This window comes from Chroicocephalus ridibundus, chromosome 9, assembly GCF_963924245.1.
Source record: "Chroicocephalus ridibundus chromosome 9, bChrRid1.1, whole genome shotgun sequence".
Lineage (NCBI taxonomy): Eukaryota > Metazoa > Chordata > Aves > Charadriiformes > Laridae > Chroicocephalus > Chroicocephalus ridibundus.
The window spans coordinates 33,243,013-33,261,609 of record NC_086292.1 but is presented as its reverse complement, the minus strand read 5'-3'; the positions used below and the strand labels follow the sequence as shown (position 1 = coordinate 33,261,609).

Below are 18,597 nucleotides of genomic sequence, written 5' to 3'. Positions count from 1 at the left end.
GGCACCCCGGGCCCGCCGTCCCCGGCCGAGGGACACCGGCCCGGCCGCCCGCCCGCCCGGCCCGGCCCGGCTGCGCCGCCCCCTGCGCCGCCATAGGCCGCGCTGGGCCGGCAGCCGCCCGGCCCCGCCGCCCCGACCATGGCGCGGGGGGAGCCCCGCGGCGGCCCGGGCCCTCGGCGGCCCCCTCGCCGCGCGTTGGCCGGTGTGGGGCGGCGGGGCCGGGGGCCGCCCCTCCGCCGCCGCCGTCGTGGGGGCCGCGGGCCGGGCGGCGGGCCGCGGGGGGGCGGTGGCGGGGCGCTCCCCCCGCCGGCGGGATGGGCCGCGCCGGCGGTCGGACATGTCGGTGGCCGGGCGGGGGGACGGGCAGGCGGCGGGCGGGCGGCGCGGCCGCTGAGGGGACGGGCGCGCGGACCGAGAGCAGCACGGCCACTCCCGGCGGCGGCACCGGCACCCCCCGCCCCGGGCGGGCCCGGCGGGAGAGCGGCCGGGCTGTTATCAAACTTGAGCCTCCGTTCCCCGGCCCCTTTCGCCCGCCCTCCGCCCCCGTCCCGTCCCCGCCCCGCCGCCCTCCTCTCCCTCCTCCCCCCGCGCCCTGCGATGTTTATTCGGGCGGCGGCGGCGTGAGGCGCGGGCGGCGGCGGGGAGTTTCTCTCCCCCGGCCTGAGTAGTCGCAGGCGCGCACACACACGCTACTCCGGGGGAGAGAAGGAAACAAAATGTCTGCCAGGGCTGCGGCGGCTTCCACCAAGGTAAGGCTGGGCCCGGGGGCGGCGGTACTCCCTCCCCGCTCCCATCCCCACCGTCCCCCTGCCGCACTTCTGGTGGCGCCGGGGAGCCCCTGCCCCGCTGAGCTCCGCCGGCCACAGCTTCCCTCGCCCGCCGCGGGGGGGGCCGCTCGGCCTGAGGGGGGTGGTCGAGGTGGGCTGGGGCCTCCTAGCCGCCTTCCCCGGCGAGCCCTCCCCGCCGGCCGCGCCATCGAGCGCGCAGGTGGCCCGCAGCCCCCGGGGGCCGCTGCCCCGCCGTCCGCCCGCCTGCCTACCTGCCTACCTACCTACCTGTTGGACGTTGCGGCGGGACGGGTCGGCGGCGAGCCCCGGCCCTGCCCCGAGCCGGGCCCTGCCGCAGCGGGGGCCCCCCGGGAGCCGGTGTCGGGCGGAGCGCGCTGGGGCAGGCCGTGCCCCTTTGTTCCCGGCCGGGGAGTCGGATCGCAACGAGGAAAGGTTCGACCGGGAAAGTCCTGCACGGCAGGATTTTTCTACGGGCGCTGAATCAGCCGGGGGTGACTGGTCGCTAAACAGCTCCGGGGCGGCGGTAATCCCTCAGCGAGCGCGGCCGGCCCCGCCGGTGCGGGGGCGCAGGTGCGGGGTGCGCGCCCTGACCCCGCCGTGGGCAGCGCCGGGCCGCCCCCGGGGGAAGGGGTGGGGTGAGGGACGCTCAACAGGTTGTTTTCCCTCCGTGCGAAATTAAAGGTTCGCTTTGAAACGAGCTGGGATTTAAATTTCCAACTAATTTCTAGCTGCCGGTCCCCAGTAGGTGCCCCGGCCTCAGCGTGGCGAGTTGCCGTCGTGTTGGGCTCGGCGGCGTTTGCTCTCCAGTGAAACTCCGCGGTTTCGGTCTGATGTCACTTGCTGGTATGCGCTTACTCAGGAGTGATATTCTGCAGGCAGAAGCAAAATACACACCTTATTGCGCTGCTACCGACAAACTTCAGGCTGCTTGAGATACTAAGTTACTAGTAAATTTACTGTTTGTAAAATGTTAGTTGTGGCGACTTCATCAACTCCCAGGTCTTAATTTTACTTCCAAGCAGCTTCCAGAGTGCGATTTTAAAAAACATAAAGGCCGATGCTGACCTACTGAGTGTCCCAGTGCCCAAACCACGACACTGGGTTCCGTGCCCCTTTCTAAGAATGCTTTCAGAGATCTTTAATTACATTTTAACATACACACACACACCTTTCACCAGCAAATGCATACGATTGGAGCGGTAATTTATTTTGGGGAATATTTCAAACTGGTGGTATCAGCTAGCTAAGAGAGACAGATAAAGCATACTTTTTTTTTTTTCACCTGTTAAATGCATTTATGTTAACAACAAACAGGACTTGAAGATAAATGTCATCTTTGCTCCTAAGAAGAATAGCCTTGTGTTAGAATTCTGCCATGCAAGGAATTGTGAGAAATTGCATCAGCTTAAATTTTGCGGATTTTCTCTTGTATAAAATTGGGGTGCAAGGTTCCTACTTGCAATTCAAAATACTCTCTTAAAATACAGCTGTTTTGTGAGGCTGTGCGAAAATATTGCCTTCCACGTGTGTGCATGCGCTGTCTTAAAGGGGAAAAAAAAAAAGATTTATTTTTTTGAAATACAGAAGTATTGCCTATTTTGACTGTGTACAGACTGGTGTAAAATTGGGAGTTGTATCTTACCATAGCAGTTACTTGAAACTTCTTGATGATGGTCGTATCAAATTGGCCCTTTGAGCATGTATACATGTATACAATACCAGCTGAACTAATTATACTGAAAGGCATGTTAATTTAAGAATGTTGCAAAATACAGTCTCTGTTGGGTTTAACTCTTCACTGGTATACTTTCAGATTTTCTAAAAATCATGTATTTGAAATAGCGTATCTCTTTCTCAGGAACAAAATAATAATTTAGAAGTCCTGTAACTTTTTCAGTGTAAATTTTTACAGTCTGTAATAGCCTTTTATCAAAGTTATTTCTTTTTTGATCTTGATCACAGAAGTGTCTCTAGAGCCTGGAATCTTACGCATACAGTTCGTATGAATTTCCTTGTCAGAACAGAAGTGCTTTCAGTAGATGGGTAGCATTATTTCTACTTCAGCCATTAGTTCCTGGGCTACTGTTCATATGGTTTTAATAGTTGTAGAGGAGGGGATTATAAATATTTTAGAAATACTAGAATATTGGAGGACTTCTGTGTTCAAGTTTCGGATCTTGTTTCCTTCAGTCACCCCTTCAGATGTGGTATCTGGTTTCTCATTTTTGGGGTTGCAATGCATTAAAAAAACCGCTGTGAATGGTTTTCTTGTCATAATTACTTAACAAATTTTTTAGCCTTGTAGGCCTTGCGTCCACGTCCACCTTTATCTCGGCACAGTTGACCAGAAGAGAACTAAAAAAAAAATAATAATATTTTGATGAGCTGAATAATTCTTATTTGAACATGTGGGAATCTTGGCTGGTATGATTGATTGTGTTATGCCCTATTATCAACAGTCTTTTATGCTGCCTTCCACTGCCCTTCAGTTTTGGTTATTTAACTTTTTCCCTGCTATGCTGTAAAAGAATGTGGTTTTTTTTATTATGGTTTTAAATGCTTGCTGTAGCTGTTGGTAGTATACAATAGAAAACGGTGAGAGAAGTGACATCTTGCTTGCAGTCTAATCTAGTGGTGGCTGTGATTGCAGAATGTAGGGGGCCTAATCTCTTCTGATGTCTTTTTGAACAATACTAATGGATGCTGTGGGAAGGACTGTCTCTGGGTATTAGTAATGAGATGTAAAGCTTTCCACCTTTAAGCTGAAGGTTCAAATGTAGGCCACATTGGTTTAAAAAAAAAAAAAAATGCTTTTAAGTAGTAAGTGTGGGGGACAGGACTTCTTGAATCCTTGAGCCTTTTTGAATGTTGAACCTGAGTTCTTGAGACTTCCTTCTAGTTTTACATACGTGCGCAAAGAGTATTTCCCAGTCTTTCACCTCAGTCCTGTAATTAATTGGATTTTGGTTGTTCTAACTGTCTGTCTAGCTCCGGGCACATATCCGTTATCTACCACCTCAATCAGAAGCTGAGAATTTGATCACATTAACAGTTCATAACTCGCTGATTGCAGGGACTCTTTGGTTTCCTCTGCTAGAGGGAATGACCTGTAGTTTTCATAAATGTGGGTTAGTGTTCTGCCCCAAATCCTACTTGGAGACACCAATGTATTTGTTTCCTGTAGAGGATATATGTGTGAACTTATAAAGTGGTGTTTGGTTTTTTTTTTTTTTTTTAATGTGCTGTAATCTAAGAGATAGCTAAGTTTGGAACAGTATTTTGTTGTTCCTATTCAAGTCTATATGAATGCTATATCAATTCTTTGATTGTTGATGAGATTCTTCAGCTATAACAACAAAGGAGAAATAAATATGTAGAAAATGCACATGGGGAAGTAACACCAAGTATGGAAATAAGCTGGGGATTTCATTTAACCTCAGAACCTTCTACTTCGTTCAAGAAAAGATCCTGTAAAATGACTGCATTTAAACAAAACATTAAAATAATTATTTCCTTTGTAACTTACATTTTGGGTTTGGATTTTCTTATGTTCTTTGACTGTTGGAGTTAGGACTATAGGCAACTTCAGCTACCATGTGATCGTTTAGGTGCATTTTTCAGTATGAATTATGTTGTAATGATGTGAAAAGAGCCATGAGCTCCACACTCTGTAGATCATTATGAAGTATGTTCTTGAGTTTGCTTCTGGGTCAACATGCAGCACAAAGATTACTGTAATGTAAACAGAGTTTGCAATCTGACTGTGTCTGGGAACTGGTTCCACCTTTATAGAGTGGAAAATTGGTAGGACCTTATCAGTGACCAGCTAGCTAATCTTTGTTTCAAGGAAAACATCTAGAAATAGGTTATTGTACTTCATAGGTATTTTAAGGTGCACATTGTGCTACTACTTGCTTATTACAAGACTACGTATTGGGCGTGTGCCTATGCAAAAAAAGGTTCAAAACATGGTATTTTGAATTGGTGCTTGAAGTCAAGAGTGGTCATTAAGCTGGAGTATATGTCTGCGTTGACACTACAGTCTACCGTCCTGGTCAGAGCTTTCTGGTGTAAGCGACTCGTGAAAATACTTGGTAATAAGACCTCAGCAAAGATACTGAGTTGAAAACAGAAGTGTAACTAGTGAACTATTCAAGCTGTGAATTGTGCTAAATACTTCGGTTTGGTGAGTAGAAATGCTGTGCAAAAATATTGTCTATCTTGGGTCAAAGCACTCATCCAAGAACTTTGATAGAGAGCGGGTGATGTTCTGACTGAGAATCCAGCTGTTCACCCCTTTTGTCACAATAAGCTTGCAGTGGGGAAACAGGATCCTCTTTCCTGTTTTCTTCTCTTGTCCTCTGTAACGAGAGGATGCTGATGTCTTGTGTATATTGGAGGCGGGGGGGAAATGAGATTGCAGTCGCAACTCTGGGGAGAGTAAGGCCATATGCGTGTCTATGTTAAAATTAATAGTCCCAGTGTTTGGTTTATTAACACGGTGTCAGACTGTAAGTGTCTCCTTGAGTTAAGGGATAGTATTTGAAGCAAATGTTTATTATTAAGTTTATAGGATATCTGAAGTTTTGTAATCTGTACAGCAAACTACCTTCTGGTTAAGAAAGACATCGGTCATTTATATCCCCCGAATTTTTCCAGGTTATAGTATAAATGCAACAAAAATGAATATCAAACCATGCTCAGTGTTTTCTCAGGCAAATACATTGCTAATGACTTCTTCACTGAATGTACTGATTAAGCAAACAGCCGTAGGCAAGTCTTAAAATGAATTCTGTGATTCTGTGCAGTGTATTTATGCTGAGTCCAAAAAGTCTTGAAATGAAAACATTGTCTTGTCTTATAATTATGCTATTTTAGGGACAGGTTATTTAAATATGTGCTCTACTCTCATAAATAATAGGGATGCCCTTGTTTCAAGGGGCTGTGGCATGCTTTGGTGAAGGATCTGAGAAAATGGAGGAGGGTGTTCATCTGAATGCTGTAAGGTCCAGTTGTGATCCCTTGGATCCTGCGGAGGCCACAGGTGTGGTGGCTTCTCCAGGGACAATGGCGTCTGCTTGGTTATCCGTGGGATTTTCCTGCCGTGGCATATCTTTAAGTAACTCCTTAAGGCAGAAGCCCCGTGGGCTGTTTGAGCCACATAGATGGGCTGCTGCAGGGTTGGAGAATGTCCCAAGCGTGTGTAGGACTGGGCATTTCACTCATGGTTGCTATTCGTAACTTTGCAGGATCTTCAGGAGCTCTATAGAGTTGGTTCCTGCCTTTGCACATCAGGATTTATTTAGACACTTGGAAAAAAATAATTATCTTGTGGGTGCTAAAAATTTAAATATTGGCTTTATGTTAAAATAGTATTTTTTTTTCCTCAAGGGTATTTGGTGATCTTTAATAGGATTCTTTTTTCCTAATCCATTATAAACAGATGTTCTACCCTTTTGTGGTGGGGGAGGGCAGCCTAAATTCAGTAAGATGAGAGCAGCAGGGAGTGTTGCGTTGGGGAAGCTCGTGTTCTTATGAGAAGTGGGCAAGCATACTATGACCCTTTTTGGCCTACATAACTCATCATAAGGTGTTTTGTTAGTTTTCCATAGCAGAGGAAGCAATAACAGAACTTGGTACTGCTCTGACAGTGTTTTTGTCTCCCCGCCCCCACACAGGCAAAGTACTTATATACTAAAAATAGAAATGGAGCAAAAGAGGCACTTTCTTTAATTTGTGGTTCCAAGCCTTTTCCCAGTAAGTACTGCACCGAAGAGCAGTCTGCTGTCTTCCTCACCGCTACCTTTTACATCTGAGTTCTTTCTTAGGAGCTTAATTACAGAATATTCCCCCCACCCCTCCTGAACCAGGCAGTAATTAGTTTTCAACTCATAATCCTTTGGGATTGTATAGGCTGTTCCTTGCCCAGTTTGAATGGGGTCCAGTAACAGTGTCTTCCCCTCTGCCCCACTGGGTCAGCAATCATTTTAACAGATGGCCCCCATTTATGTATCCGGCTTTAATTTTTTCTTGTAGGTATTAAATGGCCCTGTTTCAGCTGTTTACACTCGAGGTTGGTGACTGTTATGATGTATCCATATGGGAAATAGAATAAGGAAGATAGTCTAAAAGACACTCTCTACCTTGTTAATGCACTTCAGAGCATATGGTCAAGCGTTTGGACATAGCTCTTTAAGAGGAGTTTGTGTGGCTGAAGAAACATCCCTGGTCCTTTCCTACAAACCTTGTTGATTACCTTTCTTGAGACCATGGCCACTACAGCAGTGTTGCTATTGCTGCAGCATTAATAACTTGGTTATATTCATTCTGAAGTTGGATAGTACAAAAATTATGAAGTAACTTGTGGCTGAAGAGGCACTGTTCAGTTTTTTAAGTGGACTTAAATAAAAGGCAGTAATAACCTTAAATTATAACTAGAAGCAGTAACTTAATGAAACAGGACAGATTGTGAAATGTGAACAACGATGTTGGGTTTTGTATTACTTAAATTATGAGCGGTGGTGACATGAGTTTGCAAAAGGACTGACTTTGCACACATTGTTACAAAATGATTTTTAAAAAGAAATTTAAAAGTCTTAAAAAAAAAAAAAAGCAAAGGGGGGAATAGTTACACAGTTGCTTTCAGCTTCATTGAAAATATAATAGGCTTAAACTATACCATCCAAAGATTTGTTGTTTCTAATAGAAACTAACAATTGGAATTACTGTAACTGTAGAACTCCAGGAAAAATAACTTTAAAAGGTGCAGTGCTACTTGACAAATAATTAGTCAGTTGTAACTAATATGGGATCTGGATAGTACCTGGTGCTAAGTATGCCAAGTATTGTTTATCTGAACAAATTCCAAGGCTCATAATAAATCTGTAATTCATGTTCATGTTAGATGGCTGGCTTCCCCAGAATGAAATCTGGAAGAAGGCCAGATCACGTTAACCCTCTCAGCACAGGATGCTTGTTTCAAAACTGTATCTCACTTGACCCATTTTTGTTCCTATATGTTATTTGGAAAAAACACTCTTTTGGCCATGGATGCCTCCACATGAAGTAATTTCAAGCATAGGTTAGGTGAAAAAGGTACAGACTCTTTCTGTAAATCTGGACTCCCTGAAATAGTATTTCCAGTGGGTATTAAGATCTTGAAGCCAAGCTTGAAGGCATGGCTTTCTGACAAAAGAACTTGTGTTTCCTTCAAAATTGGAATTAACTTGTGGAAAGTGATGGTCTGTCGCATACAGGATAAACCCCTCTGTTAATAACCCAGCTATGTAGGAATGGAGATTCCTGGAGGGTAATCTCGTATGAGAGAACTAAACAGACTTGTATTTTATTTGGGTTTTGTCCGCTACGGATAATATAGACTGGATTAATGCTCCTAAAACAGGGAGCCTTTAGCTAGGGAATACGAGAAAGGTCTACAGGTTTATAAAAAGCATATTACTGGCTTCAACCAAGAATATCTTCCATCTGTATCGGATACAGTGCTGTGGAAGCATTCTGTAGTATGCCAGCTTATTTTTTACAATCTCGTTCACATAGTTTATTGTAGTTTGTTTATTGTTGGTAGGTAGATGGTAAATGCCCCCTAGAGCTGCCCAGGAAGCTGCTGAGTTTCAAATTAGGGGATCTGTCAGTAAAATTGTTTGAACACCCTGTCTGTATGCAACTCTGAATATCTATTGATGTTCATCTTGCAGCTGCCAACCCCTGTATTCTACACTTCTTAGGGGCAGTAGTACCAGTTATACTGAAAAATAAGTCTCACTTATCTGTAAGATGGTAAGTAGGCTATGAAATGGCATCATCTTGGGGGCAGTTAGGAAGCTTCTTGACGTAGCTTTGTCAGAATGTTAAGTTTTTGTTTATGTTGCACTCAGCAGCAGATCTGCAGATCTTATGTAAAGTTGTCATCGTCGTCTGTCCATTCCCCCCAGCCCCAGTTCTCCTGATACTATGTCTCTTGGCAGAATATTGTCTTTGCCACTCAATATTTCTTAGACATCTCTGAAACTGAAAATGTCTGCATCAGTGTATTCTCCTTCATGGAGGTGCCAAGAGTGCATCAAATGAAGTTGGAGGATTTTATAAGCAAGCAGGATTCAGGAATTAATAAACAGCAGACATGTTCCAGGCTACTGCTGGAAGCTGGACTAGCTAGGTCTGTGCAGTACTTAGAGTTGTTTGAATTCGGTCATCTTTTGAATGAAAGGTTGGCATCTGGTCTCTCAAATGAGCTTTTACCAAGGGAAGGCACCAAATGTGTCTTTGGTTATTATTTGGTTTTAGTTGTATTTGCCTACCTTTCCTGGATTTTTGTGCAAGCTTCTGTTGGCTAAGCCAAAAGTGAGAACTATGATGCGAGGAAAGGAACTGCAGAAGGAAAACAGTTAGGGAGGAAAATACTAGGTGATATTCGAGGGAGAAGAGAATGAAAGGAAAGAGGGAGCCAAAGGCAAGCTGACAGTTCCTAATCCTGAGTCAGCGACCTATTCTTCCTCTTCTTTCTTGCTTCTGCCCTCCCCAGCAAAGAAACAAAAACCTTAGCACAAAAGCTGAGGTGTCTGGACTCTCCAAGTAATTGTTCAGAAGCCTTGTGTTGTATGACTAAGCCTTACTCACAGAATTGTCTCGTCAAGACTAACTGCATAGTTGTATTTAAAGATTACTATTAAAAAAAATGAAGATTATAGTATCAGACCTAATCTCTGAAAGAGACATAATAAAAATGTAGATGTTTTGCCCAGATCGCAGGAGTATTGTTTCTTGTAGCTGTCATGTGAGCTCATTTGCTTATTTCTGCTTTCTGTAAGAGAGAGCTGAAGGCACTGGGGAGAGGAAAAGAAAATCGTAAGAGCTCTTTTAAATGCTAAAGCAAATAAAGACTGTTTGAAGGACAGTAGGATTCTATACAGAAATTCTAGATAATAAGACCTTCCATCGCAAGCTGGAAGTATTTCAAAACCTGTAAGAATGCAAACTATAGATGAGAAATAATCGGAAGCTGTGAACAAAACACGCTGAAATGTATCTACTGCTTTATCCTTTCTTGTACTGCATTTGGAAATAATGGAAACCATCTCACATGCTAATTTGGGCATTCCTCTTCAGTTAATAATATTTAGCAGAACATACTCCCAGATAACTGGGAAAGGGCAGAATCTTCAGTATGAGGATAATTTGCCAAGCTGCATCCTCTTAAATGCCTATCTAGACTTTTTGTAAGTCTTGTGTAGATAGCCAACAAAGCAAGCATCGTCTGAAAGTCTTTGATCTTACTGGCTTAACTGTTTATGCAGATAGGACCTGAATAGGTGGCATAGAAGAGCTTGCCTTTCTGAGAATAGTGTGCTGTTTTTGGGGAGGGGAGATGCTGACCTAAATGCTCCCAGTTGTGCAAAGAGTGATAGTTCGAATTAGTTTGAAAGATAGTAACAGTTCCCGTGAAGTGGAAAGCTGTTCTTATAAATGACATGTTCTGGCATAAGGAAAGTCCCTCTCTTCTGCAGCTAAAATGGTCTATTTTAGGAAAGGGTTAGTTGAGAATTACTCGTTTTCACAATATGCCTTTCTCTACCAGCTGCGAGGCAACACCACGCCAGCAGTCTAAAGGTGCAACTCTCCCGCCCCCCAAACACTTGGTGCTTACTGGTAGTGTTTTTAATGTTAAGAATGTGCTTTTTCTTTGTCCATATTTGTCAGATTCCTCAAATGTCCTGGGGTTTCTGCCCTCCTGATGCTGGGGAGGAGCTGGGGTGTGGGGACTGTTGCATGCTGAGAAGAGTTTCAAATCAGATTGAAAATTAATCTCAGTTCCCCCCCACCCCACAAAAGAATAACAGTTAGGGAATGGCTGTCTATCCAACGCAAACTGCAGTTCCCCTTGGGAGAGGGGAGTCAGAGTTCCAAGAAACATCTTTCCGATAGTGTGCTATTCCCAGGAACCCGTCCCGTTCTTTTATCACGTGGGGTTTTTTTCTGGTTAAATTTTCCATCTGAAATACCAGAATATTTAATCAATACAGGCCTTGTTGCAAAGGAAATTTTGTCACTTTGGTCTGATTTCATAGCTGCTTGTCCTGCCTATTAAGAGGAATTTTGGGATTCGAAGTTGGAATATAAATGAAGTACATGTTTGAATTTTTAGTTTTGAAGAACTCTCTTTGCCTTTGAGGGAAGTCAGAGATGATTCATTTGAAATAAACCAATGCTAACTTAAAAGGTATTCTTACTTGTTGTGTTTATCTGCAATCAGTGAATGCCTCTCTATCTTGGGAAGACGTGTAAAGCACAATAAGAAGCCAGTGGTTGAGAGTTGCCGAGATCATTGCTCCTTCAGAATGACCAGTCGTGGTGCTTTTTTTTTTTTTCAGCATTATGAGGATACCTCTTAAATCAGTTGGATTATTGATAATGCTTGGACTGTAAACTTTGGCTGTAAACTTAGTTTGGTTGACAACAATGTGAGATTTGTCCTGTACTATGGGATTGTGCTACATCTTAGTTTAAAATGCAAACAGGCAGGAGATGCCTTTTAAACTTGAATGTGATATTTCTGCAGCGTGCATTTTGCTAGCCTTGAACTTCTGATTCCATTGACTAGCTCCCTTTTAAAAAAAAAAAAAACCACAACAAACATGCCTTAAGCAGTTACTGATAATAAAAATACTTTAAACAAAAGTAAGTAGTCAGAGAAATGTTGTATGGGCTTTTTCCCCTCCTCTAGAATTGAATTAAAATTGAGAATTTTTAGGGCGTTCTTTGTATTTGTCCTTGTTTTGAGTCCCTTCTGTGGGAATGAAGAATGCTTGAAGTCACCTAGAGTGAAGAGTAGTCGAAATAGATGTGGTGGTGGTGGAGGAAGCAGACCAGGGCGAGGTGGGCTTGCTGGTGAACTGCAGGTCCAGGGACCCATTCCCTGCGCCGCACGCTGCCTGCAGGACCGCGGCGAAGCACCGGAGTCGAATAGCGCGCTGAAATAGTTTGAATTTATTACAATACTGAGTTTTTAATCTTCTGAGACTTGAGGGGTCCTCCAATTTTTATTTTCTATTTCTAGAAAAATCTTTGAATAACGTCAGTGACTGGCCTTACTTTGCTATGGGTAAACTGCTTGGGATGTTTATAGCTGGCAGTAATCATTCCTCTTCTCTTACAGTTTTTTTAAATGGAACTGAACGCTTGGTGTCAAACTAGGTGTTGCTTGTTCTACCTTGTAACTTTCAGACCAGGACCTTTTAATTTACTCAGTAGTTTCAATCTTTCTGTATTTAAAAATTAGTTCTGTATTTAAAAATTAGTTTTATAGAAAATAAATTTAAACAATTTGGAACACTTGTAAGAGAAATAAATAATAGAGAGAAATAGAGAAATAAAAAAACCCTCAAAGATATGTACACTTAATAAAATACTGTAGACAGTTACAAAATTTAGAAAGTAGTTTTCTCTCTCAGAAAAGCAGACTTGTCCATGTTTTAATGTTGAATTATTTTTTTTATTTGCAAGTTAGTCCGTATTACCTGGATATACTTACAGTGTAGATGTTAGTGTGTAGCTGACCAAAACATAATACGTAAAATCTGTCGTTACTGTCCTAGCCCTTCAAGCAATGTAATTATGTTGCTTCCAAGCGATAAGCCAAGGCAATTTACAGATTACTGGAATGCCTGAAAACACTGACCTTTCAGGTCACTCTGAGCACTCCTATTATGCAGAGATTGCTGTGGCACTGCTGTAATGTGCTGGCCTGTCACATGCTGACTAACTTGCAGAAAGCTTTGATGCAGCTGTTTTAAAAATGCTTTTGCTGACTGATAGGCACTTAGGCTACTGACTGCGAACAAAGCTGGCGCTCAGTCCCTGCTTTTAGCCCCCCTTTTCTATAACAACGCTTCTCCCCTGCTGACTGCACACACAGCTCTTATCTGGGCCCAGTTGTTGACTTGTCTCCATTTAAATTGTATTCGTGTTAATTTTCACTTCAAAAATAGTCGTGTGTGTGTGAGGGGATTGGGTTTGCGCGGTTTATTTGGAGTTGCTGCAAACAAGCAGCCTTGAGAGGCTGCTGTGGGGGCTTGAAAGAGGGGGTGGATTAGGGGGAGAAAGAGTGTGTGAGACTGGGCAAAGCAGGGGAGGGAAGGGATTAAAAAACAATGGGCCTTTCTTGATGATGACCAATATAGTGCAAAGTAGTTTCCTGAAATGTAGCGTATGTCCTATGGAAGTTTGAGATCTAATGTCTTGTCTTGAGTTGGTACAAAGAATAGGAAGAATCATAGAGTCACAGAATGGTTTGGGTTAAAAGAAGCTGATAAGTAAATGTTTCTTTTGGTGCTTAATGGGCATCCTACACGGTAACTATAATGCCAGTACCTTCTTCAGTTTTAGAAGCAGGACTAGAACATGAATAAAAATTAAACCGACCTGATTTTTTGTTTAATCTCTCTACTTTTATTAATAGTTGTTAGATCAGGTAGTGCCTGACTTACAAGGATCATAGGAAGAGGAAAGATAAGTCCAAAAACGTAAATTCCTTAATTTTTCTTGCCTAACTAGAATGTTACAAGGATAAACTGTTTTTTGTTTTCCAAAGACACTTACAGAGAATCCATATTCTCACCGAAAATAAGGCGCTGGATGTTTGTGGGAAGTGGGCATCTAATCCAAGTAAGCCTATACAATAAGAAGCGTAATAGCCCATTACCTGTGAAGGGCAAAGTTTACCAATTCACATTCATTCCCCAGAATCAAAGGTCAAATTGTATTTATATATTCTATAACTTATAATAGTTTGGTTACTTGTACCTCGGATTTTAAGCCTGTCTGAGGTCAATGTGTTTGGATCAAAACCTGAGCATCACTATTTTATTCTGCTGAGAGGTAGGAAACAAAGTAGTAACACTTGATTGCTATTGCATATGTATCATGTATGAAGGCGTACATACTTCTAAGACTGAGCTTCTGTTGTGCACCATGGCATCGTTGTCCCCGTGTTTTGGGGGGGGTGTGTGACTATAGGTATTCACCTGTGTTTACTGCATTTCCAGTAACTGCAAAATATGCACAACCTGTGCCTAAAACCTCTTGAAGCAGTAGTGCATATTCAGGGATAAGTAGCTGGTGTCTTTAAAATTGCCTTTACTGTTTTGGCTGAATAGTATACAGTGACAGTACACTAAAATAGAAATGTGAAGTTTTAAAATAATCTGTTTGTCCTGTTATAGCAATGCAGTGAAGAAAACAGAATGAGTAGTGTATTTACAGCAGGAAACTAACTGAACAGTGTAATTCCATAGTGAGTATTTTCCTACTCTTCTGGGTAAAAAAAGTCTGTACTCTTTGTAATGATAGGTAGGGCAAGAAAGTTTGTTCTTTGTATATATTCAAATTATTTTTTTTTTGTGGTTGCACCCTTAAATTCCACAGAGGAAAAATGTTTTCCATGGCTCAGTTCAATGTTTGTTAATCTGGATCAACTTAAATGGCGCAGGGAGCCAAAAAGATGCATTACTACACCTGTTGAGAACATTACAGTATCTCTTAGAGGATTAAATTTCAAAAGGAATGACTTCTGAAGGTGAACCCACAAAAAATAGTGGAAAAGATGCAATGAAATCAATACATTGATACCAAGAAGTACAAATTTAGATATTGTCACTGCACTTAATTTTCTTTTATAAATTATTAGAACTTGCATGATTATGAAGGTACAGATATTAAATCATCAAGCTTAGTCAGTTTTCTTTTGCTGTTCAATTCTGGTTTTACTGCAAAAAGACTGTAGTGCAACTGTCTTTGCTAGAAGTACTTTTTCATTTCTCATCTCTTCTTTCTGACCAACTTTTTCACTGTTTTTTATTCTCACCTACTTACTCTTCAGAAATTTTTTCTAAAGAATACTCTGGAATAAATGGTTTCTCTGCAAACTGTGGCCTTCTGATAGTATTTTCCATTGAACTGACTCATCAAACAGATTTGACCGGTGTACTGAAGCTAAACTCTTGAGGTTTCTTACTCACTTAGGAAGATGTTCCTTTTTTTCTTTTTTTTTTTTTTTAAAAAAAAAAAAGGGGCTAGCTGATTCTGCAGGTTCGTAGGCGATTCACTTGCTTCCTTCTCTCCCCACCATCCCCAGCATCTGGTTCTTGTTGATGTGTAACTTGATAGGTTTTTTTGGGGCAACAGATGAATGAACTGTAGCTGTAACCTAGGATAAACAGGTCATTGGCCAAAATTATACAGGCATTTCAGCTGTTAACCAAGAGCTTATCCAGTTTCTTCTCCAGCTGGTTGGATAAACAGCTAGAATGTCATTCATCCTTTTTCATTTCAAAAAATGTGCTGAGTAAATGAAAAAGACATCTGCCCATTAAGCACAGATGGGAAATACTTGCTAAGAGGTGGGCTTGATGGGTATCATGTCTGAGTAGTTATGTATAGACTTTTATTTTTAGTCTTTGATTTCAGAGTTCCTATTCTGAAATACTCTACGTGCTTGTCATCATCCTCGCCATAGCTTGGCTAGCAATCAAGGATTATTCTTTATGAAATGATAATTACCTAGGGAGAAAGAGCAGCTTCTCATAAGTCTGTCTCTTAAGCGTGTAGCATCTCTGCTTGCGTTACTTACTGCATAGTTGGTTCTTATTTAAAATCAGAGTGGAAACCATGACATCCACTATTATTTTATGGACATGTCGTTATGGGATTCTTCACTTCATGTGTCTTACCTGTGCTATTCAGCCTGCTAAGAGAAAGCTTTCAGTGTTACTTACAGTGCTGATATGCCTAGATTTTCCTTGTCAGACATTCTTGATGGGTGTCAAACTGCTGCCTGTATTTACTGGGTTTTATTTGTAGCTTTCTTTAATCCCTCAGTAATATGGGGTTGGTGTTTTTTCTGGTGAGTGCTTGTAGGCTGTGCAAACTTTATTCTTCCTCTTCTCAATTTTGAAAATAAATCTACAAAGGTAACTAATATTCATAATTAAATAAGCCTTACTTTTGGTCATGTTGGGTGCTTTTTCTTGGACTGATATAAATGACTTGTATTAAATGTTCTTTTTACTTGTGCTGGAGTAGACCAATTTGAGGAGAGGGGAGAGAAGGACCCCCTTAAACGTGTTATGGAACAAATGCAACGCAAGAGCACTAAAAAGCAAAAATGCTTTGTAATTCAGTCAGCTGTAACATTCTATCAGACTTGTTTAGGCTGATTTCCAAGTGCAAACTTCAGATACTACAATTGTGTGTGTTTTGATGCTTATCACTTGCTTACACGAGAAGCTCAGATTTCATTTTGGAAAAAGAGTGTACCCAGCTCTAGTAGCAGTAGGAAAGAAAATAATCTTGAAAATGTGGTTGTACTGTATCCTAAAACTAAAGAAAACAAAGTGAATCTAAAATACTGGTTTTGAAAATTATTTTGAAGTAATACTGATGTTAGTGTTTAATTATACTGATGCAATGATGAGTGCTATGTAGGTATATGGGACTGTAGATTATTTGAAATAATGATATTAAGCTACCCTGTACCTAATGCTTTGCAAGTATATGCGTCAATAATCTGTACTATTGGTATGATAATGTATGTGTTGTTTTTGATCGTTTGAAAGTAAATATAGCTTGGGAGCACTGACCCCTGAGCTGACAGTGCACTGTTGAGAGAAAATGGAACCAGTATGATGGTATGTACATGCAAGCTGATAGTTGGTACGTGCTCATGTAACCTTAATGAGTTCAGTTATGATGTATTTGTGAGGATTGGGCGGCTAAAGTATGTCCTTAGCTTGCTGTGTAGTTGCAAGATGTAAGGCAGAGGTGGAATGGGAAAAGAGCTTTTAAGTACATTTTTTTTCTTTATTGTCTTATATTAATTTAAAGTCCTTTAAATCCTAGAACTACACTGCTGATTTATTGAGGGCCCAGAAAAGACCATGTGTTGTCACAAAAATGACCTTCTGGGCCCTTGACTTGCAGATACCAATAGCGCACCTGATGTATGGGCTGGTCATGGCGAGGAACACCCAAGGGCAAGAGTGTGGTACCAAAACCAAAAATGGAGTGAAGTTCTCGTCTTGGAAGACCTTAAGTTTAGCTGTGAAATTAAATGGTATTATGTTTTGATGTGCGGCTTCCCCCTCAAGGGGCTGGCTTGGATAGGGCAAGAGTGTGGTAACACTTCTGCTGTTGATTACTTCGTGTTTTGCGTTTTGGTTTTTGTTTTGTTTTTTTTTTTTTGTGGAACAGATTGGAGCTAATATGCAGCAATGTGAGCGAATATATGCACAGGGGAAAAATGCAGCCAAGCGGGACTTCTGTTAGCTTTCTTCTTTACTTCTTTTGAACTTTGTCACTCTTCAGGTGGATTTGTTCTCTTTTGTCAACTAAAGCTTTAACTTGCTTTGGAATGTGAAGCTTAAAGAGACAAGGTAACAGATGGGAAAGACTTAAACTTCTACACTAGTTATTTCCCCTGGTCTGTAATCTTTTGTTATTTTCTTAGAATATGTTACATTCAGGATGTAGAAGTTCAATGGAGCTGGTTTCTGTACCGCAAGGAGTGCTGGAGTAATAAAGGGGTGAGGTAAAGGTTGTATAAACTTGAGTGAACTTTCAGTTTGCAAACTGGAATGTCAGGTTATAGTTTTGACTCTTGTAGTTTTTAAGTTAAAAGTACAGTCAGAACAACTTTCAAAAAGGGAGAAGTTTGCCCTTGTTTAAGGGCTTTGGGTTTGCAAAGTCTGTTCTTTAAATATGGTTCCAGGTAGTTAGAAGATGCAGTTCTGATGGAAGCACGATGCATATTTTAAAATAGCCCTGATCATTTCTGCCCACATAGTTTTCTCGCCTGTTTGGGAACGTGCATTCCAGAGTGATGATGAATGGACATGATGCAGTTTTGGTCAAGAATATAGTCCTGTATCCTTGACATATTTGAATTTGTGGGAAGAGAAGTTTAGTGTCATGTGGTTAAAGCTGCTGGTGAGGCAGTTTGTTCCGCTTAAATGAGTTTATTTTTAATTGCTGATGTAAATACAAAAGTAGCTTTGTGACCATTTTTAAGGCTAAACTTTGGCTTTCTGGGTGTGGCTTTTTTCCCTTTGATGGAACTGTGCTTTTAGTTATTCTTTGGCTTTTTTTTGGTCACCTTAAATGCTCAATTGGGGAAGTAGAAGGTGAAGTTTAAACTGCAGAAGAAAGGCGTTGAAGCTATTTGATCTGAAAGATTGTCATTTTTGGTCATTCCTTCCTTAAAAAGCTTTCTAAATTTGCATGCCAAGTAAAATTTGATGTTAGTTCACCTACAATGGTCAGAATAATTGAAAGTCTACCAAACGGCCCTTCATGAGAAAAGGGCATTTTATTGGTTTTGAGGTGTGCTGTTTTGCTCTGTGTGCGTTGAAGGCACCATGCTGCTAGGGAGTTCTGATCTGCTCAACAGCTAATGCTCTTGAGCATGTCGGTTAATTCCCTTGTCCCTGCCCCTGCTTTGATGTGCAAACAGGAAAGAAAAAAAACCCCTAGCTGTATGTCCGTAGGGTGGGTTGGGAAAAGGCATGATGGTTATGTAAATCTGAATACCTACAGAGTTTAATTTGAAGCCAGTGTAAAGCCTCTTGTCCAGTAATTACTCTGTCATTTTGTACTGGTGACTGTAGCCAATGCCTCTTCTGCCCTGGCTTGGGAGGGGAAGGTGACTGGGTGTTGTCTCCTGACTCAGTGAGAGAGATGTGGCTAGGGTAGGTCTTCAGCCTGGGGTTTGTGGGGATTTGTAGTTATTTGGGGCAGGGAT

The 18,597-nt window shown here is 42.0% G+C and overlaps 1 protein-coding gene across 11 annotated transcripts in view; it reads left to right on the top strand.

Annotated features, from left to right (window-relative positions):
- The window catches only part of TJP1 (tight junction protein 1), a 164,221-nt gene that overhangs the window by 87,177 nt on the left and 58,447 nt on the right, over positions 1 to 18,597 (top strand). The window contains exon 1 of one of the 11 annotated variants that reach the window (XM_063346821.1): positions 345 to 749. The exons of the other annotated variants lie outside the window; for them this stretch is intronic. Within the exon in view, the coding sequence (XP_063202891.1) occupies positions 717 to 749 (33 nt within the window). The 5' untranslated portion in view covers positions 345 to 716. Of the gene's footprint in view, positions 1 to 344; positions 750 to 18,597 lie in introns of those variants that run through there. 11 annotated transcript variants of the gene reach the window in all.